General features: G+C 40.6%; 2 protein-coding genes across 2 annotated transcripts in view; one reads left to right on the plus strand and one right to left on the minus strand.

The window, feature by feature from the left end:
- Positions 1 to 2,553: 2,553 nt before the first annotated feature.
- On the plus strand, positions 2,554 to 4,765 carry LOC134650888 (actin-5C). The gene is made up of 3 exons (XM_063505823.1): positions 2,554 to 2,706; positions 3,212 to 3,572; positions 3,684 to 4,765. Exons 2-3 carry the CDS (start codon positions 3,223 to 3,225, stop codon positions 4,462 to 4,464), a joined length of 1,131 nt encoding a protein of 376 aa, XP_063361893.1. The 5' UTR covers positions 2,554 to 2,706; positions 3,212 to 3,222; the 3' UTR covers positions 4,465 to 4,765.
- Positions 4,766 to 10,908: 6,143 nt separating this feature from the next.
- LOC134650937 (klaroid protein-like) overlaps positions 10,909 to 23,670 on the minus strand; it is a 49,730-nt gene continuing 36,968 nt past the window's right edge. Inside the window, exons 8-13 of the mRNA XM_063505892.1 lie at positions 23,473 to 23,599; positions 18,447 to 19,058; positions 17,173 to 17,343; positions 14,457 to 14,569; positions 12,821 to 13,023; positions 10,909 to 11,053 (exon numbers count right to left, since the gene is read on the minus strand). Coding sequence (XP_063361962.1) covers positions 10,978 to 11,053; positions 12,821 to 13,023; positions 14,457 to 14,569; positions 17,173 to 17,343; positions 18,447 to 19,058; positions 23,473 to 23,599 — 1,302 coding nt within the window. The 3' untranslated portion in view covers positions 10,909 to 10,977. The remainder of the gene's footprint in view (positions 11,054 to 12,820; positions 13,024 to 14,456; positions 14,570 to 17,172; positions 17,344 to 18,446; positions 19,059 to 23,472; positions 23,600 to 23,670) is intronic.

The raw sequence follows: 23,670 nt of genomic DNA on the forward strand, positions 1-23,670 counted from the left end.
GTTCCTTCCTTACATTTTAATTTTGCTAGGTCAAGACTTAACCTTGGTACTTAAGAATTCAATTAAGATTAAGACATTTGTTTACTAAGTAACAGCCTAACAGGTGTCTAACGATTACGATTGGTTTTTACGATTTTTACATAACATACGTACTATGAGGTAACTATTAAGCTTACGTCATAACGGCAGTTAATTAATAACCTTTTACAAAAATGGGGCATTATTTAATTCGAATTTCCGAATTGATTGCTCTTGTACCCGTTTATTATTTTAAGACAGACCAATACAACTAAAACCAGTAAAATAACAATAATCGGCACTATTCTCCCATATGACATTTAATTTTAAGTTTTAAAGTGTTAATTATGGTTATTAAAATAATTAATTCATTTTCTTATTTATTCACTGCATAACACTAAATAGTAACAAAAAACGAAAGTTACGCAGGTACCCGAATTTTCTAATGAATTGATTAATATTTTTTAGTTACGGGACGTTACTCTTACTTAATTTTAATAAATATTTTACATAAAGTTTCTCTTATAAATTCAAACCGGTAGTGATACGGGTAGGCTCCGGGTAGCTGTATATATTTTGATTTGTTTAGTTAGGTAATTAAGTAGTTAAATTTCGATGTTTATGCATAGTGATTTATTGGACCACTTATAAAATTATATAACAAGACGGACAATCCGTTAAAATACCAAAGATATCTACGTAATCACAAAAAATTAAAACCATAGGTAGATATGTAAACAAACAACTACCTTGTTGTTGAGAAATTAATCGTCAATGTTTTCCTAATGTATTTGTGGTACCTACATGAAACACGTAACCCGAGGTACATAAAATAAACGTTACAGTATAAAATAGGAGTACTAGCGAATTCAGTAAACTGTAATATATATCACCCGTGATGGCCGTGATTAATGCAAGAATGCATTCATGTGATTATAATCTGCAGTAGGTAGCTAGGTAGGCAGAGGTACTGCCCATTCGCACAACGCTAATCGTAATCATCGATAACGTCAAACTGCCTTGACCCCATTATATACCCCATCATACGTCAAAATACACATTAGCTAAACAAGGAATTTATAATGAAGCCGACTCATACTTTTTTAGCTTGCATTTTTCATATTTTGTAAAATAGCAACATCGCAGTGTTACCACCATAAAAACGCTAGATTCACTGTTTGAATGAATCGTTGCACTCGGTTTAGACTCTCGCGCAAGCCACGAGACGAGCCGCGAGCCGCGCCACGAGACGCGAGTCCACCGTTTACACTCGCGTTCGGCTTGTCATTCGGTTATAAACCTTATGCCGTGCCGTTAGTGTTTAAATTATATTAGCTCGACGAGCTTACGAGCCACGAGACGAGCCGCGAGCCCACCGCTTACACTCTCGGCTCGCGGCTCGTCTCGTGGCTCGCGCGAGAGTCTAAATCGACTACAATGGAGTACCCTAGACACACACATCAACAAGTAGAAGCTTATTTTGTTTGTGTGCGAGTTTTCTGTATTGCGACCGTTGCTTGCTGGAAGGGACCAATCACAACGCAGGATTTTCTCCATGCCCATATATGGTAAAGCAGTCTGTTGCGACGAGTGGGGAGGTCAGGCGAGTCCATATTTTATCGATGGTCTTGAAACATTTTGTTGTTCCAATTACAAATTCCGAACAATTGACTGACATTTAACAGTCAAAGTTGTCAGTAGACATATTTTGAAGGCTGTTTTATCCGCCATAGCGCTTTATTTCTTCGGCTAATTGAGTTTATTAAGCACCAAAACTGAGGTCCATTGGGAAAGTCGATTATACCGCGGCGCCGGCGTAGTGAAGCAAATCGACCTCCACGAGCGCGCGACAGAAACCGGCCGGCATTTCTCACGGATCGGCGATTGCTGTAGTATTGTTCTCTGTACGCTGCTACTTTTCCTGGTAAGTCATAACATAATTATTTATTGCTTTTTGTTATTGTGATCAATGACCCGTACTCTTATAACTAACAATTTGTAATTTTGCTGTTTAAACTGACGACAATAGTGGTTATTCCGTTACTTACTCGTACACAAAAATTGTCTTGTAGGGGTTAGGTCATGACTAAAGTTGTATTCTAATGATAACCTGATAACAAAATCATTAGGAGACTGGTGATCTGACGTAGGCGTTTACGTTTACCTTGTACTAACGATGTTTTTCGTCTACTCCGCCGTCTGATACGATTTGAATGAGATTTTTTGGAGCGATGCCAAGATTTCGAGACCGTTATTTATTTATCGTAGTCAAAGATGCATCCAATTAGACTGTGTAGTGTGGACTTAGTTGGTAGAAATAGAAAAGGGTGAACAATCCCTCGCGTAGTCATGTATGCAATGTGTGTTCTGTTGGAAATCTTGTTATCAAGAGGCAAGAGCGGCGTGGCGCTATCAGAGGGGCGCGGGCCCGCGGGGCGAGTGCCTCAACGCGCAGGCTCCTTGCAGCGCAATACCATATATGGTAACGAAACCTCACGTATTGTGCGATTGGCCGAGAGCCTGCGGCGCGGGGAAGGGGCGCCCGATAATCACTTTCATTTATATACTCCGCGGGCCGCGCTCGACGACATTCCACGAAGTGAACTCGAGTTGAGGCGTTGTACAGCATTACCGAGGCTGTGCAATCAAATTAATTTATTTTATTTATAATAGGATATTCAATTAAAAGTAAGTTGATGCAGCATCTAGTGTGTTTAGTGATGAGTGGTGCATGGATCGAGTGTAGTGCGTGCGGTCAGTGACACGATGAAGGGCGGATGCCGGTTGCGGTAGGGCGTGGTCGAGGATCGTGACAGTGCTCCCGAATTAATTATTAAAAATAATCTCGCGATACAATTTGAAATTTTGGAAAGTATCGGTGACACCCCCCGCGGCCATCTGCAAAAGGCGGTCAAGCCGCAGCCGCGTCAGCCGCCACGTTCGCGCCACGCCTCTAGATCGAGCCTTATTTGGTTTCAGTTCGCTTTGCATCGCCCACTTGTGTCCCAATAAGGCTTCGTGTGCCTTCTGCCCACGGCTGCACTCATTATTTACTACCAGTCGAATAAAAAGTTGCCGTTTGTGAGTTGGATGAATGAACGATTTCTTATTAGCCAATCTTTTTAACGATAATTAACTCTTAAAGTTAAGGGCCTTATTTGTAATGCTTTAACGGTTATTCTCTTCTTTCCAGACTAAATCACAATGTGCGACGAGGAAGTTGCTGCGTTGGTAGTGGACAATGGCTCCGGCATGTGCAAGGCCGGTTTCGCCGGCGACGATGCGCCGCGTGCCGTGTTCCCCTCGATCGTGGGCAGGCCGCGCCACCAGGGCGTCATGGTCGGCATGGGACAGAAGGACTCGTACGTTGGCGACGAGGCCCAGAGCAAGAGAGGCATCCTCACCCTGAAATACCCCATCGAGCACGGCATCGTCACCAACTGGGACGATATGGAGAAGATCTGGCACCACACCTTCTACAATGAACTGCGTGTGGCGCCCGAGGAGCACCCCGTGCTGCTCACGGAGGCTCCCCTCAACCCCAAAGCCAACAGGTATGTGTTTCGCTTACGCTATAGAGTGCTCGCCGCTAAGTTATCTTAATTTTTATCAGCTGATAATGCCCTCTGAACGCCGTGCTAACGAATCGTCGTTTTCATTTCCAGAGAGAAGATGACCCAGATCATGTTCGAGACCTTCAACACACCCGCCATGTACGTCGCCATCCAGGCCGTGCTCTCGCTGTACGCGTCCGGTCGTACCACCGGTATCGTGCTGGACTCCGGCGACGGTGTCTCCCACACCGTGCCCATCTACGAGGGCTACGCGCTGCCCCACGCCATCCTGCGTCTGGACTTGGCCGGTCGCGATCTCACAGACTACCTGATGAAGATCCTCACAGAGCGCGGCTACTCCTTCACCACCACCGCCGAGCGAGAAATCGTGCGTGACATCAAGGAGAAGCTCTGCTACGTCGCCCTCGACTTCGAGCAGGAAATGGCCACCGCCGCCTCCAGCAGCTCGCTCGAGAAGTCGTACGAGCTTCCCGACGGTCAGGTCATCACCATTGGCAACGAGCGATTCCGTTGCCCCGAGGCTCTCTTCCAGCCCTCGTTCCTGGGCATGGAAGCTTGCGGCATCCACGAAACCACCTACAACTCGATCATGAAGTGCGACGTCGACATCCGTAAGGACCTGTACGCCAACACCGTGCTGTCCGGCGGCACCACCATGTACCCCGGCATCGCCGACCGCATGCAGAAGGAGATCACCGCGCTGGCTCCTTCCACGATGAAGATCAAGATCATCGCGCCCCCGGAGAGGAAGTACTCCGTATGGATCGGTGGATCTATCCTCGCCTCCCTCTCGACCTTCCAGCAGATGTGGATCTCGAAACAGGAATACGACGAGTCCGGCCCCTCGATCGTGCACAGGAAGTGCTTCTAAGCGGCTCGGGTGGCCGGCTCGGGGCCGGCTGCTGAGCTCGGGCTTGTAATCACCGTTAATTTAATTGTACGTAAGATATTATTGTAATTAAATCGTAATAGTGACGGCAACCGGCGCGCGGCGCCGCGGAGCGCCTCGCCCGCCGCCCTCGGTACTGCACTCGCCAAAGGATCTTTTGTAATATCATGAATGAATCTCATGAATGTATGTGCTGAAACGGATAAGACTACTTTCTTACTAGGTCATTTATAAATTATAAAAAATAATGAAAAATACACGAAAAAAATTTGAAAAATTTAAACCAGACTTTCACTTTCCCTGTTTGTATGAAGTCCTTAGTCGCGCGATTCCTCTCGCGGGCTGCGAGAGCAATGGCCGACATTGACCCGTGTACAGAAATAGACGAACTTGGCTGCGCGCAGGCTCAATATTGCTCCATAACCAATAAGGGGCGGTTTCGGACTAGCCTTTTATGCGCGCGTTAGTATATTAGTATAGTAAGGTTTATTCAGGTAATTCCGGGAATCGGGTAATCCCGAAAATCATTGTAAAATCACTCATATTCCGTTGTCGTAAGAGTCGGCTTTCGGAATTATCTGCCACTTTTCATCATTCGGAAATACCCGAATACACCTTATTTATACTAATAGTTAAAACATCTGACAGATGAAAAGGCCTATTATTATTAAAATAGCTATAGACCAAATGTAGGGAAAAATGTAACACGCGTCTAATCTCGTATACGCCAAGAAAAATACGCTAATCTGAAAACGCTCTAAAAAGGGGTTGCTTGTTCTACCTTCACAGCCCTTATTTACTAGATATACCTACTGCTGACTTATTTGACGCACTATCAATTGTAATTAGATAATGTTAATTTGTTTCGTCTCCGGGTACTTAGCCTGTATATTTGGCGGTTAGCATGATTTGCGTTCTTGCGCATGACTTCAAGTATGGACTCGCGCGCGAGAACCAAACATGCTAGACCTCCAGGCCCCAATTTCACCACGCCGACATTTGTCAGTGACATATGTCGGGTGACAATTGTCAATCGACAGGTGACAAGTGACAACTTCGTAAACTGTTTTTGTATAGAAGTGCTTATAAACATGACAGGCATTTAGTTACAATTGTCCAATTGACAATGATTTGGTGAAACAAGAGTAGTTTTTATAAGTCGACATATTTGTCAATTTGTCGGTAATTCTTGACATGAGATCGGAGCTGTGTCAGGCTTGGGTGACAATTGTAGTGTTTTCGTTGTTAGCAAACCCCGTTATCATCGTTGCAGTTCATTGAAAATAAACGTTCGCAAAACTGTGTACCCTAAATTCGCCTTTAGGGTACAAATAAAAATCGCTTTAAATCGCTTTTAAATTCTTCTTAACTAGCATTAAATCATAATTCCATTATAAATTGTAATTGTTGCCTATGAAGGCGTTTAGTAATTCAACATTTAGGATTTGGAATAAGTCTCAGTATAGTTTTCATAATTAAAAAAAATATATAATGCGAAGTTGGGGACCGGTAGCGAAATTAGGTATGTTTAGATAGGTATTGTTTTTTTAATAATTTACTTGGGCGAAGTTGGGCACTAACAGTAAAGTTAGGGTTTTGGTTAGGTTAGGTTAGGTTAGGTTAGGTTAGTTAGAAAATGAATCTCCGCGAAAGCAATAGTGGTGATATTCTTATACAAGGGAATATATAAAGTACGAATAGATTCCTACTTTGACGTCACTGACTTTGCATTTGCAGAAAAAAATACTTAAAACAAACAAAAAAATAATGCTTTGACGCCTTGTCAACAAATAATGTAGGTATTGTAATTGTAATTAGCCTTTATTATTGAAGCTGGTACATAACATATATTAATTTGATTTATCAACTTTAGCTTCAACTCGTCCTTTGACGTAGGCCTCCTCCATAGCTTTCCATTTGTTTCTTTCTTTTGCTGTTTGCATCCATTTACCTCCTATTCTTGTTAAATCATTCGACCATCTAAACTTTTGTGGGCGACTCTTTCTTTTATTATATCTAGGGCACCACTCTACAAGGTCTCTTGTCCACTTATCCAAGGTTTCTCTCATCATATAATGTAGGTATACGCTGCATTAAATGGGGTCGGGACACAGATGGGATCTCAATCAATATCACGTTAGTGATGACAACACGGCACATCGAAAGCAATTAACGATCTCTTGTGAAGAATTGACAAATATGTCGACTAGTAAACATTACCCTTGTTTCACAAAATAATTGTCATTAAATTTAAGATGGACAATTGTACTAAACTACCTGTCATGTTTATATGAAGTTCTATACAAAACAATTTACGAAATTGTCATCTGTCACCTGTCACTTGACAATTGTCACTCGACATAAATGTCACTGACAAATGTCGGCGTGGTGAAACAAAGGTCTGTCATTTTTTTGACAATTGTCGTACCTGTCAGCTTGGTGAAATAGGGGCCGAAGTATCAGAAGAGAACTGGGGATAAGGTTGCGTTTCCACCAGAGATGTGCGAGGATGCGTTTGTTAAGAACCATTAGAATACCTACACGCTGAGCGAAGAAAACAAATGAATTAATACTATTGATTCTTAACGAACATCCCTCGCTACGCATCCTCGCACATTTCTGGTGGAAATCCAGCCTTATATCCATAATTAACTTCATGGTTTGTAAATAGGCATGTTATTTAGTAAATGGGTAGTATTATTATTTCTTTAGTGGTAAAGAGTTAACAAGTTTACATATAATAAAACGAACCCAAATCACATTTCCATAAAACTTTATTCCGAACATCACAAATATTTCCACGTTATTATTATAGGATTTATTAAAAACATTTATTATCAAAAAGAATAAATAGAGAGTGGACTTAGGAGAAATAGTTATTAAAAGCTGTAAATTATTCCCAGAAAACTGGTGTCGCGATACATGTGCAGGAAAACATTGTTATAATTAATTACAATACATAAATAGCTGCTGATCTCATACTATTACTTTTATTCAACATCTTTAATACCTATCTATACTTCAACATTTGATATTTTATTTTAGTGCAACGTTAGACCGATTCTTGTCAATGACATACATGGACATTATTAGGTGAACAATGCGAGTCTAAAACTCTAAACCAACATCATTATGAACACAATCTTGTACAGTCCTCTTCAGATATAATTATACGGACGAAATACTCAACATGATTTATATTGTATAGTTACAGTAGTACAGTACGGCTACCATCAGTTTGTCACTGACATAAACGCCGTCGAGAACGTAATTTACTTTCTATACATCTCGCTCGCACTCGCATATTAGTGCAAACGGGATGTATAGAAAGTAAATTACGTTCTCGACGGCGTTTATGTCAGTGACAAACTGATGGTAACCGTACAGATGTAGTGTGCATAATTACTCGTATTATCACGGAAACGTAGGCGTTTTTTTTTTTGTTGTTTTTGTTTTTTTTACAAATTTGGGATTTTTTATGTTATTTCTACTCAGAATCACTAGCTCTTTCTATCCTAATAGGAGAAAAAAAGTGTCCCAAAATTTCCATACATTTTTCGATCTTTCCATTCCGCGACCGCCATACAAAGTCTATGAAAAATGGTGACGTAATGGAAATAAAAACCTTAGGACACTTTTTTTCTCCTATTAGGATAGAAAGAGCTCGTAGTTCTGAGTAGAAATAACATAAAAAATAGCAAATTTGAAAAAAAAACTGTAGGGGACAACAAAAAAAAAACCCCCACGTACAAACGCGTCTTGCTATTTCAGTCAGTCTCGGTACTAAAAGTATGTAGAGGTTGACTGAAGCAGCATGACAAATACGCACGCTTCCGAGGAAATACGATGGAAAACAATTATGCACTATATCTGTAACAGGATATATTGTTTCTTTGAATTAAATTATAACAGTAGGTTACCTAGTTTACAATTCTCCTACTGCACCCTAATATGTCGATATCACTAAGTAATATTGTCAATTGTTTTCAATTCTGTATATTGAGTTTTAATGGTTAACAACTATTTTAGGACGTCCAGTTTGATTTCATGCTATATGCAGGTATTGTAGATGGATAAAAAAATAGTAAGGCACTCAATGAGCTTACTAAGTATGTACAGTCGCTATCAGATATATCGGAGCGGCCAGGGCGGTCACAAATATCTGAACACGCCTCTATTGTCAAGGCGCTAGTGTGTTCAGATATTTTTGAGCACCTCGGCCGCTCCGATATATCTGATCGCGACTGTACATACAGGATTATGATGGTACAACAATAACACACGTGCACATGTAAGCACCTAATAATAAAAGGTCAATTTAGAATCGATTCAATATTTGGTATGGAGATTGCACTAATAGTTTAGGACATTTAGAATTTCTTGAAATTATGGTAACAGTCATGTTAGTATTACATACTTGGTCTGTGTTAGGTTTAGGTATAATTGTCTGAGTCTAGATATTTAAAGCATTTTAAGTGACAGTTCAGGTCAGGTAGGGCCAGAGCCGAGGTCATTTTTGCTTGCAGGTGAAAATATCTATTTGTATGAAATACAGGCACCCACGTAATCTGACCGTAAATATTAATATTGATAGGAAATGATCAACTTCAGATACTGCGATAACATACATAAATATTTGCAAGCAACTTGTTTATAACTGGATGACGGACCGCCATAAAACGATATAGATATCAATATATGCGATATTCTAACTTACTGCTACTTTCGAGAACAACCTTATATAAATAGTTTGAGTTTCTAATTAGACATGATTTATTTCATCCTAATATATCTTAGTTCGAGATGTATTGCTAGAATTAACAAAGGATTTCTGTGATAAAATGAAGTATTAGAATGACAAGAAGCCTTTCTAAAAAAGTAGATAGTGCATGACAATATTTCAAAGTCTAGACACCTAGTGCATAATTTTGAGGATTGTATAAACGAACAAAGCCTATTTATAATGATGATGATTGAATTGACACATTTTAGACAATGGAAGTAAGAATTTATATGTTTAGCCCTGTAACGGGCATAAGTGTATCAGAAATTACGGAAAATGTAATCCTGTCACTTTGAAATGAAGTTTAAAATCATTTTTGTAGGCTGGTCATTTTTGCCATATAAAAAATCGAAGTTTGCCCGTTAATGGGCTAGACCAAATGAAAAATTCAGTATTCTAGCGCTAATCTAGACAATTTTGAGACACAATTGAACATCAAACATTAACCCTAAGGCATAAAATCTATTAAAAACTAACCGGACTAGCTCCTTCAATAACCTATATCAATAAGCCTAATCACTTAAAACCATACAAATTACAGTAAAATCTTTTATCAATAACTTAAAACACAATTAAAAATAAAAACCTTATCAATAAACATACAAAATCAGAACTAAGCGTATAAAACGGCATTGTGCGGTATTCATAATTGTAAAAACGAGATTTTGTTTTATAATACATAGTCACTGGTTCTCATAATACTAAGCACATAATTTTAAGTCACAATAGTTAACAATCATACTTTGTACTTTGGACCTTATAATTCTTAGGGCGCGATTACACGGATATATTACCACACTACGTCTATTCACTAGTCTTATATTCGTACAGTTTTCATTTCTTGACGATCAAATCACCTAACATGTTGTCTAAGTGTAAGTTTTAGGCTAAACATTCAAATAAAATGGAGAAGCTTGGTGAAATTGATGTGACCATTGCCATAGAGAAAAAAATACATAAGAGTGCTCACTCCATACATCAGTTCAGAGTCTACATCTAGCATCGAGTAGCGGAACTATCAGTACTGCTACTTGACAATAGATGTAGCACCGACCGGAAAGTCTTATCTCAACAGCATAAGACTTTCCGGTCGGTGCTACATCTATTGTCAAGTAGCAGTACTGATAGTTCCGCTACTCGATGCTAGATGCTAATAGTCTTTTTGGTACTAAAACTGATGTATGGAGTGAGCACTCTATGTATTTTTTTCTCTATGCCATTGCTTATAAAAAATAAATTAAAAAATAAAAATTATTTATTTTTAGATTCCGTAGATTCATCTTATGTAGCTTCCCCTTTAGATGACTTGGTTATATATAAAATTACATTTCGCCTTGTGGGTTGGCAAAAGCATACAGTCAGCAGCAGAAGTTGCTAAGCGGGCCTGGTGTTCAAAATGATCCTGACGCGACTTTATTGTTAAGAAAATAAGAGCGTGTCAAGGTAATTTTCAACACCTCGCCCGCTTAGCAACTTCTGCTGCTGACTGTAGATAACTTTTTAAATTTCCTTGTGGTTTTCTGATGATTGATTTAAACTATTTAGCAACGTTTTAACCAAAACTTACACCGACGGCAGCCTATCATTTACATTGATCCATGTTGTCAAACCACTCATCATACAATACACATTGTTTTTAGCAACTCACAACACAACATCCAAGTCGGTCAGTTTGTACACTTCTTCTCGCTCCCCCAGAGTGAGAGCAATCGCTACGTCTCGCTCTCGCGTATGCTGTCCGCCGTGGCCGCGCGGATGTCGGACAGAGGGTTCCCGTGGACCCTGAACCTGAGGAAAATAAACATTCTCTTATTAAAAGTGACACTTACGGTGACGGGAAATGAGTCCCGATACGATCAAGGAAATTATATGGTGTGGTAGCCCTCTATCTCCCGTTCATGAAGAAGTTTCCCGTTTTTACCTGAAGCGTGTGCTTTTGAAGATATAAGGGCTGAAAGTTTCGCCCAGACCCAGAAGCAGCCTTTTTTTTTTGGATTTTGAACCTTAACTTAATAGACGAAAGTTCAGAATAGACTGTGAAATATATACCAACAAAAAATTGTACCTGGTGTCTCGGGTCTCGTAGGCTAGACATTTCTAGAACAGTCCAGAACATTCGAGATCATTCCACAGCATTTCAGAACATTCTGGAATGTTTTCGAATGTTCGAGAATATTCCAGATTATTATGGAATATTCGAGAACACTCGAATGTTGTGGAATATTGTGGGCCATTAGATGTTTTTTACAACTACCACACAATCACATGTCAATTCTCCGAGCGAAGCCGGGTACCTCAGCTAGTTTTTAAATATTCCCTTTCAAGGCTTTGTTTGCCTACGACAGGTCATGTAATTACTACCTTAGCAATATCATAGAGAAAAAAATACATAGAGTGCTCACTCCATACATCAGTTTTAGTAACAAAAAGACTATTAGCATCTAGCATCGAGTAGCGGAACTATCAGTACTGCTACTTGACAATAGATGTAGCACCGACCGGAAAGTCTTATGTTGTTGAGATAAGACTTTCCGGTCGGCGCTACATCTATTGTCAAGTAGCAGTACTGATAGTTCCGCTACTCGATGCTAGATGTAAACACTGAAATTAGTAGTCTGAACTGATGTATGGAGTGAGCACTCTTGTCTTCATTTCTCTATGGCAATATATATCTTTGCCTTTGTCAAATAAAAATAAAACCCGTGACATTACCTGTAGACACACGTGTACGTCGGGTTGCCATGGTTGCTCTCGACCCTCAGCTCTATGATGTCGTAGGCGACGGGGAAGTGTTGTATGGCGGTGCCGTTCGCGTCGTACATGACATTACCTGTAGACACACGTGTACGTCGGGTTGCCATGGTTGCTCTCGACCCTCAGCTCTATGATGTCGTAGGCGACGGGGAAGTGTTGTATGGCGGTGCCGTTCGCGTCGTACATGACATTACCTGTAGACACACGTGTACGTCGGGTTGCCATGGTTGCTCTCGACCCTCAGCTCTATGATGTCGTAGGCGACGGGGAAGTGTTGTATGGCGGTGCCGTTCGCGTCGTACATGACATTACCTGTAGACACACGTGTACGTCGGGTTGCCATGGTTGCTCTCGACCCTCAGCTCTATGATGTCGTAGGCGACGGGGTACCGCGCGCCGCCGATGTCGGTCAGCTTCGGGAACTGCACGGGGAAGTGTTGTATGGCGGTGCCGTTCGCGTCGTACATGACATTACCTGTAGACACACGTGTACGTCGGGTTGCCATGGTTGCTCTCGACCCTCAGCTCTATGATGTCGTAGGCGACGGGGTACCGCGCGCCGCCGATGTCGGTCAGCTTCGGGAACTGCACGGGGAAGTGTTGTATGGCGGTGCCGTTCGCGTCGTACATGACATTACCTGTAGACACACGTGTACGTCGGGTTGCCATGGTTGCTCTCGACCCTCAGCTCTATGATGTCGTAGGCGACGGGGTACCGCGCGCCGCCGATGTCGGTCAGCTTCGGGAACTGCACGGGGAAGTGTTGTATGGCGGTGCCGTTCGCGTCGTACATGACATTACCTGTAGACACACGTGTACGTCGGGTTGCCATGGTTGCTCTCGACCCTCAGCTCTATGATGTCGTAGGCGACGGGGTACCGCGCGCCGCCGATGTCGGTCAGCTTCGGGAACTGCACGGGGAAGTGTTGTATGGCGGTGCCGTTCGCGTCGTACATGTAGCTGCCGAACAGGTGCGGCTCCGGGTCCTGCTCGCCGTGGAGACCCTGCGATTCAAATGATTAAACAGTTAAAGAAAAACCGGCCAAGTGCGAGTCGGACTCGCGCACGGAGGGTTCCGCACCATCAACAAAAAATAGAGCAAAACAAGCAAAAAAACGGTCACCCATCCAAGTACTGACCCCGCCCGACGTTGCTTAACTTCGGTCAAAAATCACGTTTGTTGTATGGGAGCCCCACTTAAATCTTTATTTTATTCTGTTTTTAGTATTTGTTGTTATAGCGGCAACAGAAATACATCATCTGTGAAAATTTCAACTGTCTAGCTATCACGGTTCGTGAGATACAGCCTGGTGACAGACGGACGGACGGATGGACGGACGGACGGACAGCGGAGTCTTAGTAATAGGGTCCCGTTTTTACCCTTTGGGTACGGAACCCTAAAAAGTGGTAACTCCATACATCAGTTTTCTAACGCGAGTTATTTCGTAGTCGACATTTAACGTCAAGTAGTGGAATTATTAAGGCGAAAACACACTTATCCCACGTACGCAACGTATGCAATGCATTATGATTATGACAATCTGAACCCTGAAAGTGTAGAACCATACTTGTCATACGCAACGCAACGCATGTCACGACACCAGATGTCACAAGTGTCGCTACTGAGTAATAATAAAAGCAGAAGGAGTTGAAAATAGAGTTCTGGTTAATCCGGTTATAATACAAGCTGGAAATTGTTGCGCATTTGAGTTTTCGTTCATCGCGGCATCTGTTCTCAACTAGCAGTACTGATAAATTCCGCTACTTGACGCTAGATGTCGACTACGAAATAACTCGCGTTTTGCTAAGAAAACAGAACACATGTATAAATAGAGTTACCACTCTTCCTATACATACTTATATTTCTGTATGATTTCACCTTTTGGACGCCAATGACCGATATATCCGCACCGTAGGTTCAACGTCAAAGACCGATTAATGGGCGTTTTCTAAAATAGATATTGAAAACCCGATTCTCCCAGATCCTGGTGTTTTTGGGTTCTTTCAACTCAGAATCACTAGTATATTCAATCCTGATGATAAAAAAAATTGTCCCAAACTTTTGTATGAAAATTGTACATTCCACTACGTCACGTTACATACAAGTGAAAATTTTTCTCATACTAAAAACGTGACGTAATGGAATGGACCTTTTGGGACATCTTTTTTTAATGGTAGGATGGAGAGTGCTGTCGATTCTGAGAAGAATGAGCCCAAGAATGTCCAGATTTGAAAGAATCGGATTTTCGATATTTATTTTAGAAAAAGCCCTAATCGGTCACAGACCACAGACAACATCGACCTACGTGCATATGCATAAAGTTCAACTTCAATGATGTGGCGTCTGAGTGACAGCTTTTGGATTTGACACGGCGTAGAAAAGGCTAACTACATTACATGGGATATAAAACAAGTGGTGTGTGACAATGTGACTCACATAGACGGAGAAGTTTTTAGGTGCGGACTCGATCTTGCCGTCGACGGCGAGCAGCCGCGACATGTGCTCCAGGGAGAAACCCGTCACCTCCACCACGGCGTACGTGCGGACCACTGGAACATTGTTTTATTGTCATGTAATTAAAAAAAAGCGGCCAAGTGCGAGTCGGACTCGCCCATGAAGGGTTCCGTATTTAGGCGATTTAAGACGTATAAAAAAAAAACTACTTACTAGATCTCGTTCAAACCAATTTTCGGTGGAAGTTTACATGGTAATGTACATCATATATTTTTTTTAGTTTTATCATTCTCTTATTTTAGAAATTACAGGGGGGGGGACACACATTTTACCACTTTGGAAGTGTCTCTCGCGCAAACTATTCAGTTTAGAAAAAAATGATATTAGAAACCTCAATATCATTTTTGAAGACCTATCCATAGATACCCCACACGTATGGGTTTGATGAAAAAAAAATTTTTGAGTTTCAGTTCGAAGTATGGGGAACCCCAAAAATTTATTGTTTTTTTTCTATTTTTGTGTGAAAATCTTAATGCGGTTCACAGAATACATCTACTTACCAAGTTTCAACAGTATAGTTCTTATAGTTTCGGAGAAAAGTGGCTGTGACATACGGACGGACAGACAGACGGACAGACGGACAGACGGACAGACAGACAGACAGACATGACGAATCTATAAGGGTTCCGTTTTTTGCCATTTGGCTACGGAACCCTAAAAAAAGCGGCCAAGTGCGAGTCGGACTCGCCCATGAAGGGTTCCGTATTTAGGCGATTTATGACGTATAAAAAAAAAACTATTTACTAGATCTCGTTCAAACCAATTTTCGGTGGAAGTTTACATGGTAATGTACATCATATATTTTTTTTAGTTTTATCATTCTCTTATTTTAGAAGTTACAGGGGGGGGGGGACACACATTTTATCACTTTGGAAGTGTCTCTCGCGCAAACTATTCAGTTTAGAAAAAAATGATATTAGGAACCTCAATATCATTTTTGAAGACCTATCCATAGATACCCCACACGTATGGGTTTGATGAAAAAAAAAATTTTTGAGTTTCAGTTCGAAGTATGGGGAACCCCAAAAATTTATTGTTTTTTTTCTATTTTTGTGTGAAAATCTTAATGCGGTTCACAGAATACATCTACTTACCAAGTTTCAACAGTATAGTTCTTATAGTTTCGGAGAAAAGTGGCTTTGACATACGGACGGACAGACAGACAGACATGACGAATCTATAAGGGTTCCGTTTTTTGCCATTTGGCTATGGAACCCTAAAAATACACGGTAACGGTAAACACAACACCACGTGTGTACCTCATCCATACTAATATCAATGAGAATAGATAGTATAGAGGGTTACTGTCATAGTAAATTTTGTAGTCACAGTAAATCTACTGCTATCTATCGACAGACGATTAAAACTAAAAATGAAAAAGTATAAAAATATCAAAAAATGTATATATATGGCTAAACTTATTTTTTTTATATGATTTTGACCCATGTTCGTTCACTGATATGTGTTAAAATTCTTAAAAATCAAACGGTGTCAACGCCATCGAGCCGAGCTTAGGCCAAAGGTGATGGCGCCATATATCCGAGAATGAATTTTTCTTGATTTCCGAGGCACGTTTTTTCCTTAGACTTTATTCATCTTATACGGAGTTATATGTCTTTGCTAATATTATAAATGCGTCTAAACCGCTGAACCAATTTGGACAAAAATTAGTATGGAGATAGTTTGGGCCTTGGAGGATACAACTAAACGGAGTAGCCATTAACAGGCTTTCCCCTCTGTCGAAAATAGGCGGCCAACGGTCATACACAATGTATGGACTGACGTTTATCTGACATGGCTATTTTTACGTTACGCATACATTTGACGTTCCCCTCCCCCGCAAAAATCGGCAGACTGTTTTGTACAGAAAATTACAGACATGGCGTCTCCGTTTGATTATATCCTCCAAGGTTTGGGCCCAGAGAAAGGACATAGGATAGTTTTGATCGATCATCATCATCAATCCACGCAGACGAAGTCGCGGGCAGAAGCTAGTTTCTCATATGCTAATGGACAAATCTTATATTATTAGAAATCTTCTCTACCAAATTAAGGACAACGGACAAATATCTTCTGGTTAACACAGTGATTGCCACCCAGCCAAACAAGACATCCGCGCCAGGCCACAAAAATTTCGTCATATAAAGCTGTAGTAAGTACCACGATCCCGACTATCGGGTCGTCCGGCCTGGGAACGAAATCATAAAATACCCGATAGTCGGGTTTTCGGCATTGAATGTGTTAATTAATGTATCAATCAATCATTTATTTATTTCTTGACTGTGGGTACAATAAAGATGTAATAAAACTATTTCTGAACAGCACATCCTGCCTGAATAGGCATAGAAATATTATGAGCATTATGACTATAGATTCTTATGACCTATCATGCTATCTTCTGGTTAGTATTCAATAAATATAATCTAATACCTTTAAACGAGCTTTAATATATATATTTATTTCGGGGATCTCGGAAACGGCTCTAACGATTTCGATGAAATTTGCTATATGGGGGTTTTTGGGGGCGAAAAATCGATCTAGCTAGGTCTTATCTCTGGGAAAACGCGCATTTTCGAGTTTTTTAATGTCTTACGAGCGAAGCTCGGTCACCCAGATATTTAGTATTATTAGCACTCACCCAGGTACCCGGGGAAGCCCTGGAAGGCCCAGCACTCGGCCGGCATGGCCCCCGGGGTGAGCGCGAACCGCGGCGACGTGTACACCCACCACACCGGTAGGCCCAGCACCGAGTACTGCTTCGTCTTGATCTGGTACAGCTCCGTGCATTTTGTTGATACCACTTGCCCGCCTGGAGGGAAATCAGGTCAGTTTCAATAAGATGTCATTATTTTTGAAAAGATGTGTCCCGCCGAGTTTGTTGCCGGTCCCATATTGGGATACCCTCCTCCGATTGAGGGGGGATTTAAATCTTCTCGGGGCAGAGGTGTAGGGTTGGAGCCGGTCTACCTAGCTTTATTTGACGTTCATAAGCGCATTGTAATTATGCCTACTTGAATAAACTATCTTTTATCTTATCTTTTATAAAGTCACACAGTAAGCAAGTTAGAGTAAGAGATAAACGTGCTAAGAGTTAGATCTGTAAGATAGCTGGGTATGTAATAAAAAACACTTTTTAATATAAACTGAAATAAATGTCATATACTAAGAAAAAGTGACCAAGGTCTCCAGTGCCCCAGGCTGGAATCGAACCAGCGTCCTCCGCTAACACGGCAGGTGCCTGTGCCATTCGGCCACCGGGCCACAGCGGTCGAATTTTACGAAGTATATGCAGTTCTTACTGAAAGCTTATGGCGCCCTCTTTTTAGTATGACACTAATGTAAACCAATCAAATACAATATAAACATTTAACATTTACATGTTCACTGCCAGCGCCAGCTACGCGCTACAAGTGTAGCCGATAACAAAGTAAAATTAAACCGTATGTAGCGGAAAACGCCTACAAACAGAGAACCCGCCTAGCGAATCGCTAACAGTGAATGTATTAACGACTTTGAAACATAAGAAATAATTCATGGATGCTTATAACATGGAAAAACTAAACCCCAGCAACAAAAACATTTTTTTTTCTTTATTATGGCACAAACAGTCATTACAAAAAAGATGCATTGGAAAATGTTACATATAATATTGACAATACAGTGCCGAGAACGTTATAGATTATAGTTAATATTTTTGTTGCAACGGACCTGAATTAACTTAAACTATAAGTATATAAGAAGATGAAATTGAATGAAGGATGACGTCCAAGCGCTGAATATAAATTAGTTTTAAAAGATTATAAACTAATTGAGGGTCTAATTTATTTTTCATGTTCCTAAAAACTAAGAATTTTTTAGAACAGAAAAGGTAAAAAAACATTTTTCTGCGTTTATGCCTCAAATGTCACTCACCTGCGGACTCGAGCGCGTAATCCACTAATCCAGTTTTATCCGCGTCATACACGTCCAGCATGCCGGCCACGATCCTCCTCACGGCCTCCGCGTCGAACTCCCCTCCCCCTCCCCCAACCTCCCTCCTCACCTCCACCTCCCTCACGTACTCCCTGAACCTCTCCACGATCACCTCCATCTGCCGCTTCTCAAACACAGATAAATACTCTTGGATTAACGATCTTATCTTATCCTCGTCCATCTCGGGTTTCCACGAAGATATGAGTCGCTCGTGTATCTCTATGCTCATCTTCTGCATCTGCTCTTTGGTAATGTAGTGCTCATCGAAGTAATTTTTTAATTTGGCCGCGATGGCTTCACTGTTGCCGTCGGCGTTGATTATTTGGACTAGATTGTTCTGTAGATACTTTATTGAGTATTGTTCGATTTGCTGTTCGAGGTTGTCGAACTTGGATAGTTTTTGGTCGAAGTACTTGAGTCTGGTGTCGACGTTGAGCGCCCAGTCCTCTAGAGCGGCTACTCTTCTCGTCAGGTCCGAGTCTTGGACTATGACGGGAGGTTTGTACGTGTCTTTTATTTCTTGAGGCATTAAGTACTCCGAATAATTGTAACCTGTAAAAAGAAGTGTGATTAGTAAGTATAGTGTTTTTTACCGCTCTGTCCTTCCCGAATGTATAATAGCTATAATATAATAAGGTAAAGGCGGGGAAGGACAGAGATATATGAGTGATAGTAATAGAAGAGCGACTCACCTAAAGTGTATCAGTACATCTTTGTAAGGTGACCTCTATCCTTCCCCGGTTTGTATCGTGGCGGAAATAAAACATTATTGCGTAGGAAAAAATGTAATTATGTCATAAATAGCCCGTTTACACTATTATGAATTCTGACATATATAAATATATATAGACTGTGCAAATTAGATACCAACCCAAATATAATGTTGAAGCATACCAAAGTCGCATTAATTCACGAATGTAACGAAAATTGTGTATGCTGTTTAAGAAAAACAAAGAAGACTTTTGCAAAAGTCAACCAAAACAAAACTTTTAAGCGTCTATAGGTGACGCCTTCGCGACACACCGTCAGGAGGGCCGTGTGCCTGTTTTGCACCGTCGTAGAATAATATGAAACTAGTATGCAACTTTGATATGCGTCGACAAAATTAAAACTTAATCTAAACTTAAACTAAGTAAAGCAATGAATTTACTGAATGTAAAATCTTATAATTTGTGACGCCATTAGCGTTATTTAAATTAGAATAACACATAATTCTTTAGTATTAAAATCAAACCGAATTTTTGACTAGGGTTAAGTCTTTTTGAAAATTATCATTTAATTTTAGTCACTGAAGAAGACAAATAATTAAGCCTTAAGCTAGATAAGCTAATTTAACCTCTTAGCCGCCGCAGTCCGACGTGTGTGAATATGTGAGAACGAGTATAAATATGTAATAACGAATAAATTCAATATCATAAAAACTTGTTTTAGATGGTACTCTGGAGACTCTGGAGTCTGTGTCACCGTAAGCTACGTATGCAACGTAGTTTATTAAAATAAATAATTAAAAAAAATGTATGTATGGGTGGTACACTTGTGTGACGGCTAAAAGGTCAAAGAACAGGTACAGAAAAATTGATTAAAATTCAAAATTATGGCCACTTATTACTTCAAAGGTACATAAGGTTTTTTAATTGCAATTAAATAAATAATTTAAATATGTATTATTCACTGGATAATATTACTGCTTTATGAAAATTGTAAGAAAGCAGAACTGAATATATTATTATTTAATATTTAAAATAAATTAAACATTAATGACGACATTGAATAATTTATGCGAATATTGCAATGATAATAATAATTCCTATATTGTACTCTGAACATAAAATATTTTTATGACACATTATAATTCTTATTTAATTTATGAGTGCGTATAAGTAAAATAAAATAAAAAGCATGATTATAATCACCATAGACATTGAATGCAAACAAAAATAAAATATTTCCTTACACACACTCCCTCAGAATTTCTACACACAGCCAAACATCAGAGCAATGAAAAGGGCTCAAATCTCAAAGAGTTTGCCGGATCCTCAACATATCAAATGCCAAGCCGTGTACGTATTGCGGAAATCTATGGCTATAGGGATGTTCAGGACACTTTCTGACGAGAGAGACAGAGAAAAGTATATGTTGTTTCCATGGCCCTCTTAGCAGCAAGTAAGTAGCAGAAAGTGTCAGGCGAAAGGACATATGTTACAACCCGTTTTGCACGAAATGCGTGGCGAAGAACTGAACTTTTATGACTTCACTAGCGACCCGCCCCGGCTTCGCACGGGTTAACAAATTATACATAAACCTTCCTCTTGAATCACTCTATCTATTAAAACCGCATCAAAATCCGTTGCGTAGTTTTAAAGATCTAAGCATACATAGGGACGGACAGACAGCGGGAAGCGACTTTGTTTTATACTATGTAGTGATATTGTTTGATCTATTAATGTACCAGTTTTCATTGCCCTGTGTTTTGAAATGTACACATGTTTTATTGAACATGTCCCGCATAAGATGCAGCATAAATGGAACTTGTGTTATAATTAAGTACTATATTTACTGTAACCTACAGCATATACATTAGTTTGCATTTAGGAAGGTTTCACAACCTGCTCATCACTGGGTTCAAACTTAACATAGTTTTTAGTTGCATTTTTAAAGTCGTATATTATGATATGACGTTATTTTAATGTTTGCAACTTTTGCAAGTACATACTTCGGATTGAAGAGAAGTCGTAAAAAATCGTGTCATATTAGTGAGTTCTGTGTGACGGGTTCTGTAATAAAACACGACCGAATATACCGTTTTACACCAACGCGAGAATTGTCTTAGAATACAGATAAATAATCCAAAGCCGACATGGTTGCGCTTTGTGACGGACAGACTTTAAAATCTGAAGACCTTTTTCACAGTTCACCATTGTATTTTTAGTGTTCCGTACAAAGTTTGTTCACGGTACACTTATGGGATCACTTCGGTCTTGCAAATCGGTTAAATGTGTTTTTTATAACTAACATAATATATCTTATATTGCCTAAATGCAAACTAAACAGCACACGTAGAACGAAGGTGACGTGTAAGAGTGCTCCTTGTTTCTAACTTTACGGTGACCCATTTTTTAATTTAATGGTCCTACAACCTTAGCCTATACCATTTTATTTATATCTAAATGCACACACAATATTTTTTGCTGCCAAATTTAATCTAACATCCAGGAAAGATTGTTTAGTTAGAGATAACCAAACATGTAACATTTATAGATTTGAAAATGTTAAAATTACTCGTACTCAAGACGAATTTCTTCCTGCGATATCTGTAGCTGGAATTAGTTCAATAAAGGAGTGTACAGATTTTAAAAAGATGGGTCGGTAACAGCTTACTGTTACCAAAGAGTATTTGAAATAGAGAGAAATTGTCAAAGTATATTATGTAGCCACAGTACTGCCATCTTTCGACACAAGATTGAAACTGTTAGAACAACATTTGACTTTGATCCTTATTCTTTCATTGATATGTGTCAATTTGTTAATATTGAAATTCACGCCATCTACTCGAGACTAGGCCAAAGGTACGGTGCAATCTTTTCGAGCGATGGCGCCATAACCTTTGGCCTACTGTCGGTATCAAAGTCAAATGGCGTTCTAATAGCTTTAATTTTTTGTCGAAAGATGGCAGTAAATGTACTGGGGCTACATAATTTACCATGACAGTAAATCTCTATACACTCTATTCTCTTTGTTACCACTAGCGCAGTATAAAAAAGGGTCCGTCGAGAACATAACCCTGAGCAGTGACCACATGTCCCTGCGACGTGACGGTCAGCCCGCCCGTGTGTATGGGCCCCTCATACACGTCACTGTCATTCCTCTGCTAGGACTCCGTTAGTCATCCCAGCACGCCGCCCCAGAAGCGCCGCATTTCCTCGTAGCAACTCTCAGCTACCACCTTCATGTAGTCAGACGCGTCCGACATCCTGTTGTGCACGATATCGCGGTACTCTACGTAGGTTTTGGACACCTCGGGGAATTCTGGAAGGTTCTCCCTAATGTCGGGTAGAGTGATGTTGATGTCCGGGAGGGTGATGGTGGGGAGGGAGGGGGTGTACTCGGATAGATCGAGACGGAAATCGGTAAAGTTGGGCGCGAGAGTGTCCAGGTTCTCGTATGTGTAGTACGCTGAAAGGAATTCGGCTCGGTTACTCGTCGGTTCGGATCGGAACGACACTTGCTCGAGTATGCTGTGTGGATAAGCCATGATTTACTGTCGTGGTTGTTACTGTTATCAGAACTCGGCATGTGCCTTAACCACGGCCGGCGACCAATCATACATTCGCGATTATCAGATCGTATTGAGAGAAACAATAATCCTTTTAAATAAAATAATCCTTTTTGATTCGGTAGTAGAGATGTTTTTTACGTTATATACTCGTATAGTCGTTCGTTTGGTAGCTGGCCCCGTATGGCTAATCTTTTGTCTATGGTTTATTGAGCGTTGGACTAGCCCGCGCTAAGGTGCTTACTAGATTTGTACGCCAATGAACCGAACTTTTATTTGCAGGTACGGTTTTACTTACAATAGACAAAGAATTGACCGTAGTTATGCAGAAAACGACCAACTTTTTATTTTTGTCAAAGTGACTTACACCCTAACTCAGTGGCTTTGGTCGCTTTCTGCATTGATAAAAAAATTGAGTTGGTCGTTTTCTGCATAACTACGGTCAATTAGCCGTACGGGCCAGCTTGAAAACTAACGACTATACGATCCGGGGCCCATTTCTCAAATGGTATTAGACTAATATTATTAGTGTGTTATCATAGAAACCCTTATGATTTGTCAGTTTGTGGACTATTAATATTAGTCTAATACCGTTCGAGAAATGGGCCCCTGGACGCACCATTAGGCCGAAGTCTAGAGTGTGTACCTACTGTGTAGCAAGGGGGGGGGGGGGGGGGGGAGTTAGCAACTTACATCCATATCCGAGTGGGGGCAGCAGCAGCAGCAGCAGCCAGGGCCACCAGCGCCGCTTGTTCTGCACAGCGGCCGCGTGTCGCGCGCCGCGTTTACTGCTGCTCACACTAGCCGCGCTGGGTGAAAACTGACAACAAGAACATACATTCAGGTTATTATATACAGTAAAACCTGGATAATTGAAATCTCAAGGGACCG

This window comes from Cydia amplana, chromosome 9 (assembly GCF_948474715.1).
Source record: "Cydia amplana chromosome 9, ilCydAmpl1.1, whole genome shotgun sequence".
NCBI lineage: Eukaryota > Metazoa > Arthropoda > Insecta > Lepidoptera > Tortricidae > Cydia > Cydia amplana.